Source organism: Protomyctophum parallelum (genome assembly GCF_964188405.1).
Source record: "Protomyctophum parallelum genome assembly, chromosome: 19".
Classification (NCBI taxonomy): Eukaryota; Metazoa; Chordata; class Actinopteri; order Myctophiformes; family Myctophidae; genus Protomyctophum; species Protomyctophum parallelum.
In genome coordinates this window covers 37,503,298-37,513,445 of record NC_139717.1, presented here as the reverse complement: position 1 = coordinate 37,513,445, position 10,148 = coordinate 37,503,298, and the positions used below count along the sequence as shown (strand labels likewise).

At 45.0% G+C, this 10,148-nt stretch overlaps 1 protein-coding gene across 1 annotated transcript; it reads right to left on the bottom strand.

Moving 5' to 3' along the window:
* Positions 1-101: 101 nt before the first annotated feature.
* efhc1 (EF-hand domain (C-terminal) containing 1) lies at positions 102-8,219 on the bottom strand. The gene is made up of 10 exons (XM_083789726.1): positions 8,093-8,219; positions 6,691-6,912; positions 5,543-5,830; positions 5,025-5,174; positions 4,068-4,260; positions 2,716-2,933; positions 1,869-2,009; positions 1,136-1,349; positions 672-830; positions 102-358 (listed from the first exon to the last, which is right to left on the bottom strand). The coding sequence occupies exons 1-10, from the start codon at positions 8,153-8,155 to the stop codon at positions 354-356; spliced, it is 1,653 nt and encodes a 550-aa protein (XP_083645852.1). The 5' UTR covers positions 8,156-8,219; the 3' UTR covers positions 102-353.
* Between the last annotated feature and the right edge of the window lie 1,929 nt (positions 8,220-10,148).

The following is a 10,148-nucleotide window of genomic DNA, read 5'->3' as shown; positions in this document are numbered from 1 at the left end:
GCTATATATATATAATAAACACAAAAGTCCAATGATTAACAGGATATTTACTAAGCAATATACTGAATGGGTATTGGTTAAAATGTAGGATAACAGCTTTCAGAATGGTTGACACGACAGTGGTTCTCAAAGTTGCATCCATGGACCTTCAGGGTTCCTCGGCGGGGTTCCAAATGGACCCTTACATGATGCCTGTAACTCTTGAGTGTACAGACAGACCCTTACAAGTCCATTTGGTTCCATCCGTATACACACTCAGAGTTATGGCGGTTTGAGAATCACTGGAAGTAACACTGGTGTGAATAACATTGTCCTCTCTGTCGTCGTGTTATGAAGAAGGTTCTGGTACTTCATCAACCTGAGGAAGGACAAGGAACATACAGTAGCAGTACGCATATGAGTTGCTGTTTACTTGAGAAGTAACGCCTACTCTTAATTCATTACAGAACACATTTGTATGTGTTTAGAAGGAACATTGGCTCCTTTAAACAAAATGTCAAAATATATACATGTGTGTGTGTAATGTGTATTTATGTTTTAATACTTTAATATAGCTGTAATTTGTGGTTACAAAATAGATATTGCCTTTTATGAATTGACTTGAACGTGAAGGATAAACCCTCATGGTATATTTGGCTGGGGGCTTAGAAGTGGAGCTGAGCGCATTGTACCATTCTGTCCGGTTGTCTCGACCATCCCTTGGTCTGGATGCACACCCAGCCTCTGCCGCAGTGAGTGCAGGGTCTGGGAGGGGACCCGGTCCGCAACGGACTCCAGGTACTTGAGCACGTAGTGGTCGGCGTCGATCAGGACAAAGCGGTGTCCGAAAACTAAAGGCCAAGGACAGAAAGGAGGTGAAAGAAACGAAAAGGTCTGTTAACAAAACGTAATTTGGGGTCGTAATGTCTTACTACTGTATACTTCAAGCTGAAAATAAGGTCAGAACTTAGATTTTCTCCTTATTTCAATACAGTCCAGAGGAAGAACCTGTTGTGTTGTCGCGCACCGAAAAACGGTAGTTCTACAAGCTCACATGTTGCAGCGCAATGTATGTAACGTGAGCCTATACATCTGCTTTAAGTGATGTACTCGGAAAGTGATACTCGGAAAAACAAAAGTATAAATCATGCATTACCTTCCACAGTAGCTCCAATTGCAAAGTCGTCTGGTGAGTAGAAGGCAGGATTGTCCACAGTGCTGCCCGGCTTGGGGATGCGTGTCTTCTCCAGGAACTTTCCACCAATGATCCCAGAGTTGCGGACAGGTCGCTCAAAAACAGAGACCATGTCGCTGGACAAGAAATAAGACAAGATGAAGCGACGACCCTCGTCGCTGGGATTCTGTGAGTCCTGGAACAGCAGGGAGGAGGTGTTAGGGGGGAGAATAACCATGGTCGGAACTTGGCAGATGTTAATGAATTGCTGGTAAATTTTACCCGTAGTTGTTAAATTTGACTGTTGCCAGCTATTGTGACTATGTAAAATAATGTAATTATATGGCCACTGTAATTGATTCATGTAAATGTTTTTGTGATACTCATGGTCCTGGTCATAGCTGTTGCTTTTCGACTTACAGGGAGGAGTTTCAGCAGGAAAGCATACAGTAGTATCTAGTCCCAGTTCCCCTTCCCCTCATAACTAAACGGCACCATGACTAACCCCTTAGCAACACTATAGCTACCACTCGTTGCTACAGTCCAACGTCAAGGACATCCGATGTAGAGGCAGAAGGAAGACTTGTCTGTTATTCGTTCAAGCTTATTGTTTTGTTACGACATTTTAAGTGTTCAGTGACCCATTAGGTTGTCATGTACAGCACGAGCAGCCAAGGCCTTGTGTTTGTCATTCAGTCGTCAGTCATTCTCTCACCAGCCTGGCAACGTAGCGTAACACTTTCTGGTCGTTCTCCAGCATCTTCAACAGGTCCTTTTTTGGAGGCTCTGGGATCAGAGTGAGGCAGTTCTGGAGAGAATCCTCCAGTGAGCCAAAACCGTTGTAGGGTGGTATCTCCTGTAAGGAGACAGGAGAAAATTAAATGAATGGGGAGAAGAAGAAAGATGAAAATGGTGAGGCTTATAGACGGCAAACCATTGACATTTTTATTTCCAGAAAGTGCTATATAGCCAGCCTGATATATCGGCCATTATTTGACTTTTTGGACGAATCGGTATATGAGCCTAAACTGTAATCCTGGGTGCTACCCTCCCTCTGCCAACCTGGGGAGAGCCCCGAACTGAGGTCATACTTCCTTCAATGCATGAGGAGTGAGATGGCCGCTTCTTATCACCTGAGCGGGGGGGGGGGGGGGAGGGGTTGTTTCCCCGGTAGGACCTAGCGCGTGGAAGGAACACGTTATTCCAACCAGTTCCTTTCCCCTCCATCTAATCAGGCTGGCCAGGGGGAGGCAGTACAGAAACTAGGATTACTGCATGTTTTTGTGAGGGTACCTACCCTAGGCGGCCTAGGGGACATATGGAGAACATGCAAACTCCACATAGAAAGGCCCATTCACCAACCCCAGCTAGGGTAAGGGTGCTGATGACGTGGAGAACACGGCGTCGCCGGCAGGAATCAAACCCGAGACGACCTAGCTGTGAGGCGACAGCACTACCGACTGCGCCACCGCCGTGCCCCCAAAATATCGGTGAAAGCATCTGTAATCGGGATGAGCATCAAATCCAGAAATCTGGTATCAGTGAGGCTTCAGTTCTCTCACCCTCCTCATGTCCGTCTCCTTCCTTGGTAAGTCCTTGGGCTTCAGCTCCATGTCCGGGTGGCTCTGCTGGTAGTAGCTCTTGGTGAAGTCATCACAGTCGTACAGCAGGAGGCTGCGGCCCAACAGCTCCACCGTCTCCCCGACCTGGAAGTCCTTGGGGGAGTAATACTCACACACCTCCTGCCGGGAGACTTCCAGCACACAGCTAGGGAAGGGCTCTGGACGACAACATGGGAGAGCAGACCTTTATTCACAATCAGTGTTTATTGTCATTAAACGGGTGTAAAGAAGAAGAGAACGGATAAACACGGATAGAAACAGGTCAAATGTTCCTAATATGAGTTGAGTGAAGAAATATATACCATTATACAGCATAACAGGTATGTGAGATTAAAAATACAACAGATTGCAGATGTGTACTGTACGTACTGTAAAGTGCAGCAATAGAATAGTAACAGATCATTTATAGAACATAGCCTACAACATACTGTTAGGCCTTTGTGGAAATAGTCTCATGTGCAGGTGAGAGATAAAGTCCAAAATTAAGTAATCCAGTGATTTAGAAAACGTAATACCTAATACTTTAAAGTATGAGGTATAAAGTACAGCAGCCTTGTGTTCATACAACAGAAAGATTGGGTATTGGTTAAGACTGACGTTATGTATCTTTCAGGACCTTTCACTGCTTCGTCTCAACCATTACTCTATGGCTCTGGTCTCAGCCACCACAGTGTCTTTTTTGACATTCCGTTTCTCTCCAAAGTTGAATGTTGCCACTACTGATGGAGCAGCCATAAACTACACAGGTTCATCCCGATGTTCTGGGCATCTTTGTAAAGTTAGTGTTAGTAAAAAGCAGGTAAAAGAGTACCGTTTGAGCAGACTAACATCAGTCACTTTCCCATTCAATGTAGTAGAAAAGCCACTGTTTACACCACAGGTATGTTTTCTCCGCCTACAGGAAATACGTTGCCTGCGACCATGATAGTTCCAAACATTGGAACTATGCCATTGAGATAGAATGAGCACTTCCGCATTCCATTGTTACAATGGGAGTCAACGCTAGTGTCGTCACGCTCATACTATTCCACTTGGACCGGTCAATGCCTCTGTGTCATTTTAGTTGTTTCTACTTCTAGTATTTTCAGAAACGTTTTTCAGAAATAATTTGGCTTCTACATGATTTAGAATCCATTTTTAGAATTGCCCTCAGGTCTACAGAATGTATGAATTCCATCTGAGAGGACATCGTTACATTTTACAGTAATAGACTTATAAAAGGCCAGATTGAACTGTGATTCTATTCCATTTGATTTAAGTACAGTGTCAAATCTTCAATATTTGTGTCTCACCACAAGCTGGGTTAATTTCCTTGGGCAACCTCTGCCTCCGCAGCAGGACAGGGAAAGGGTCTCGGCCACTGTTGGCCTGGTGGACCTCTCTGATCTCCACCGTGTCATCTACCAGGTAATACTGGATGGTCACCGGCCTGGCTTCCCCATACAGAGCTGCAGTGTCATCCCACATCGCAAAGAAGCGTAATACCTACGGAGAAGAGGGATAGTATGTCAAGAATTAGGACTCAACTGAGTATTGTTTCTGTGATGAACAAGGCACTAGGTGACAACATTTGGTTTAACTGTCACAGCAGTGCTCTACTGTAATAGTCCAGCTATATTACCACCATGGAGTGTCATTTCACAAGTTCACACTTTTGGGGCCTGACATGAGATAGACTTGCTACTGTAGCACATGAGTCACATGAGTCAGACATGCAGAGGGAGGGTTGTTTCCTACTGCTTTTGAGCGTTATATTAAAATACATTGTTATTTGCGAGTGCTGATGACTTCACTTGCTATTTTGTGCTCATACTGTACTTAAGACTTTTGAATTGAGCATGCCAGTTCCCTTGTTTAGAAATAGTCGACCAGCAGGGTGAAGCGCAACTATGGTTTGGCAAGACATACCGTATATATAGAGTAGATGAAAGGAAGTATGTAGGCATGTAGTCACTGGTTGGTTCCTATGTGTGCACATCAGTGCACTGGGTTCTCTAAAGTGCCTTGCAGAGTCGAACGTAATTGACGCAAGAAGACATATGCAACGGAGGGTGAGAGTGGGGTCTGGGAGAGGAACAATGTAAACACTAGCCCTATTTTATTTCTTGGCTATTTTTTGGAAAATGTTGACAAATATTCTCTCATGGGGGTCGCGGTCCCTGGCACGAAACCTTTTCAAATGTGTGTGTGGGCCTGTGGGGAGTGGTTTGTGAATCACTACGAACTGGAAATTAGTACCCTTCCCCTACCTTGCGGTCCATTGTAAGGAATTGGTGAAAGTGGTCGAAGTCGGGGGGTGAGACATAGGAGCGGTGGGGCTGGGCACGATGTGTGATGTAAGGATCCACAGGGGTCGGCTCAAAGTCATTCACAATCAGGCCTTCACTCTCCATGAACTCCTGTCCAGTCACATCAGGCAACACAGAGTGACAGAGTGTGAAAATGACAGAGAAAGAGAGAGAGAGAGAGAGAGAGAGAGAGAGAGAGAGCATTAATGTTATATAGCAATAGTTCACAAGTTCACCTGGCCTATAACCCACCAATTGATAGCAAAAGATGTATTTGTTACACAGTAAAATCCTTAGTGTTGTGGACCTGTTAGGGTCAACTAAACTCTGATGTATTGTCACATCACAGACGTACATGTGCATGGTTTAATTTAACTTTTGTTACATTTGTATACAGATTTCATTGTTTGTGTCAATGTGGGCCGCTCTCATCATCAAGACGAGCAGGTGAAAATCAGCGCGGCGGCGGCGGCGTTCACCTGCGTGCGGGCGTCACAGTGCGTGAGGCGGTAGACGACCCCGTACGCCGGCAGGTCCATGGCCACGTTCAGGTCCTTCCAGTGGTAGTGCTCGCCGCGGTCGTTCTTGGGCAGACGCTGGCGCTTGAGCAGCGTGCCCTGGCACAGTCCAGAGTTCTCCACCCGCGGCTCCGTCACGCACATGCTGTCGTCCTCCAGGTGGTAGTAGACGACCACGCGGCGCACGCGGTACTCCTCCGCGGGCGAGTCCAGCACGTCCTGGCGGAAGTGTCCGTAGAAACGCAGTACCTGGTGGAGGAGAGGACAAGATGTGCTCATTTTCTGTTGTGATTTCACGAATATAATTAGTTCATTGAATGAACACACACACACACACACACACACACACACACGACAATGTGCATCTGACTCTTAATGGAGGTTGACTTTGACAATAAAATTGTACAGTCTATACAACTTAGTTCAAAGTAAAATCGTTTAACTAAAGGAGATTAGGATATTACTTCTAATTACACTGGTTGCATGTGTAAGTTTTAAGACACTTCATGGCCAGGCTCCCAATTGGATGTTAGACTTATATGAGCCAGAAGTCCTCTGGCAGGAAACTGCTGGAAGTTCCTGAGTCGAGGTGGACTCTGTCTTTATCAGGGCTCCTCAGCCTCCTCTGCATTGGAACTTCCTGCCGTGAGGAGCTTGGACTTGCTAAATCGATGTCTTCATTATGACTGTTCCTTAAGGCTTACTTTCATCAAAAGGCCTTTCCATAATTTCAATTTTGTAATTGTAACTTGTAGCTTATTTGTTAAAAAACAGAGAGAAAAAGAGAATGAGGGTGTGTTTTAACTGAACCCAGGTAGGAAATACGTAACATAATGAGTACTATAAACAGAGAAGGGAGCTAGGCTCTGGATATATCTTTAAATAAATCCCATTTCAGAAAATATGCCTACTTAAGTGTCTACAGAACAGAAATTATTTGGCACACTGTGGCAATCTGTAAGAGATGGTGGTGCATGGTGTGACATATTCATTTCTGAAAGAGAAACTACTCAACATTATAGCATTTGGAACCGTTCACTGGCTAATCTTTAAGCACGTCAGGAAAGAAATATCTTACACACATTTGTTGGACGGTTGGATAGGCCTACCTTCTTGTCAAAGGCCACGTGAGCAGGTATGAAGTCTAGTGATGCGCTGTGTCTAGGAGCACCATAGGTGAGGGCCGGTATCTCTTTGGACAGCTCATCCATCTCATTCTGGGTTAGCTGCGCCGACATGAGAGCCGCCTGTCCGATGCCGACGGTGGGCCGTTGCTGCAGGGCGTAGCCATTCCTGTAGCCCAGCGTCTGGGCCCGGTGGAAGGCCGACTTCTAAACGCACATTACATACATACATTGATTGATTGATTGATTGGAATATGTATTAACAGTATGCAGAATACGTACATTTCAAGCACAACTCAATACAGAAACTGTTAACTGTGGACAACACCATATAAAGCATGACACATGTTTACAACAGGGTCCACCATTTTCAATTCATCCGAACATTTAAAGACGTACAACTACAAATATACACTTCTATATAACAAAAAAAAAATCACACCCGTGAAGTGAGGGGCGCTCATATCATCTTGATTAGGTGATGTAATGCAGATGTAAAACAAACAGTGACAAAACAAACATTAAATTCTCTTTATTGTTAATGGCATTTAATGTTTGTGTTGGAGACAAGATGATGTAAAGTTTCCCTTCATTGTCAATGGCATTTTTAAAACACACATTGAACTAAAAACAAACATTAAACCTGTATATAGGAGGGGCTAGCGCCCCTCAAAAACAGGAAGTCATCATAAAAGGGGGTAAAAAGGGAAAGGACGTACAGTGAGGGGAAAGGGGGGGGGGGGGGCAGGGGACTCAGACTTTTTTACGGGGGCCAGTTTTGAATTGCAGCCATCCGTAGGTGCCCTTTGAGAGCGGTTTTGAAGGAGTCAAAGGATTCACATGTCTTAATGACTGTTGGTTGGGCGTTCCACATTTTGGTGGCATAGGAGCTAAATTAATTTAGTCCCTGGTTTGTGCTGAATCTGGGTTGCACATGGTTTGTTGAACTTGTCTCCCTCTGGTGTTGTGGGTGTGGACTATTTAGACAGGTACATGCTATCTTATTGGTGGTGTATCGAATCTTGTGGACCAGACCCATTGCAAGACGCCAGCTGTAGCCAAGTAGTAGCCTGACCTACAGCAGTTAGTCCACACACCCCATGACCTGACCAGGACTCAGACTCCGAGGACCAATTATATGAAGATAAGGTTGAATTGACAAGCAGCCTACATGCAATTTCTATAGACTTACATGTAGACTAGACTAGCACAGCTTAGGGAATTCGCTACTGTTCCTCACCACTGCTCTATCATCTACAATTTCTACATTCTACAAGATTCTAGGCCTACAGTATGAGTCAGTGGCATTATGTTCACAATCACATCACATGCAGCAGGTCTAAAGTTAAGTTACCGCGGTACATCATAGAGGCGGTTTTCTACATACCGTAACATCTCGAAACGTGTTTCCAGGTAAAAACGGCAGCCCGTGGTCCGTATTTATAGACATGTCTATAAGTTACGTTGTGTAGGCCGATCGGTTCTTGAAGATAATGTTTAGCCTCGCTCTGTTTCAGCTACACTTACATGTTGCGACTGACCGTGAGTTTGTTTCTTTGCTACCATGGAAACATCCGAAACAAAAACGCAAACTAATTAGATTATAGCCATAGCCATAGGTCGACTAAAGTTAAAATGAAACATCACAAATTAAAGTGAACTTGTGTAGCATAGTGCATGTGCATATAAGCTCTACATTAGTACATTCAGTAGACTAACTGACTAAGTGACTGAATAATATTGAGCTCACTGAATCCATAAAGGCAACGTGAGAAAAGTGAAGGAAACAATTACACTTCTCATAATCCACCAGCAGGTGGAGCGCTCCCACTCAATCATGTACCAAAGGAAGGTCATGGTTTGCTGACTCCTCTGATAGGGCCATTTCATCCATGCTTTATACCCAATACCATCTAAGTATAATAGGGTCTTAGGATATATTGCCACAGAAGATGTAACTTACTGTGACAATTTGCTCATAATGAGCATGCATCTGATCCCACTAATTTATAAATCACCACAATGCCCTTCCAATGGGAGTCACATGGTTTTACCAAACTTTTTTGTTTGATGAGAAAAGCATTGTGGTGGCCCAAAAAACAAAAAAAAACAACCAAACATTGCTTGGTTGGTGTTTTGTACATGTGAATGAAGCCTCACTCCAACAACAGCCCAGGACATGCTTTGTAGACACTGGGACTACTGGACTTCCCTGGTTTGGATACATTGCAGGACCTTTGAGCAGCTGTTAACTAGTGGATATAGCTGCTTGTAAGTTGTGGTCTTGCTTACTCTAGTGAAATTCCAAAAAACATAATTCACTCCAGAAGATTATCAAAATGAACAAAGTATACAGTGCTTCTATCGGACTGTGTCCCACTCCCACTGACAGCGCCTGTTTCTATTTTTTTTATTACATTTTAATTAACAGTTACATGATGTTCTACACACCCAATATACAGTAGGCCCATTATGCAGGGGCCCCATGGACAATTCATAAACCATTCTTAAAGATGGGGTGCTGACGTGCCGTGCACTTTTTCTGTTTGTATGTGTTTATGGAGTTAACATTACTCAATAGACCCCCAGGTGTGTGGTTAGAATATTGAAATATGTCCTCCCTGTGTATTTTTGGTTTCTTCCTGAAAGCTGAAAGCTTGCCTTTGAGTCAAAGGGCCCAATAGAAATACACCATGTTATTGACATCTCATCACAATATCATCCCCTCCCCTTCAGTTCAGGTGGACCCACCTGAAAACCAGGCATACTTAATGAACTGGTGGGCATGTGGCCACATAAAAACATAACTTTAACATTATTTGTACACTATTTTGAAAAAAGTTTTTCTCCTAGTAGGCCTGCCTACAGTATAATCATAGTACTGTGATGATCATGGCATTCCATCTCTCTCCCTCTCTCTGTCCCCCTCTCCCCATGCCACTTTGTTTCTGGTAAGAAAAGAAGAAAAAAGCTGCATCCTTCAGTTGAGGCTGTGCATCCAGCCCTCTCCATCTGACAGGGCTGCAGCCTGCCCTCTCCATCTGACAGGGCTGCAGCCTGCCCTCTCCAGCTGACAGGGCTGCAGCCTGCCCTCTCCAGCTGACAGGGCTTCATCCAGCCCTCTCCAACTGACAGGGCTGCATCCAGCCCTCTCCAGCTGACAGGGCTGCAGCCTGCCCTCTCCAGCTGACAGGGCTTCATCCAGCCCTCTCCAGCTGACAGGGCTTCATCCAGCCCTCTCCAGCTGACAGGGCTGCATCCAGCCCTCTCCAGCTGACAGGGCTGCATCCAGCCCTCTCCACCTGACAGGGCTGCATCCAGCCCTCTCCAGCTGACAGGGCTGCATCCAGCCCTCTCCAGCTGACAGGGCTGCAGCCTGCGTGGTTAATGTGTTGTGTCCCCAGGGAGGGGCACACCAGGGAGGGGCACAACACAACCTTGAG

Coding starts and splice junctions, on each gene's coding strand:
- efhc1 (XM_083789726.1), bottom strand. CDS start 8,155: ATGTCTATAAATACGGACCACGGGCTGCCGTTTTTACCTGGAAACACG. Junction 4,261..5,024: donor TCCTTACAATGGACCGCAAG/GTAGGGGAAGGG, acceptor TCTTCTCCGTAG/GTATTACGCTTCTTTGCGAT. Junction 2,934..4,067: donor GGAAATTAACCCAGCTTGTG/GTGAGACACAAA, acceptor GTTGTCGTCCAG/AGCCCTTCCCTAGCTGTGTG.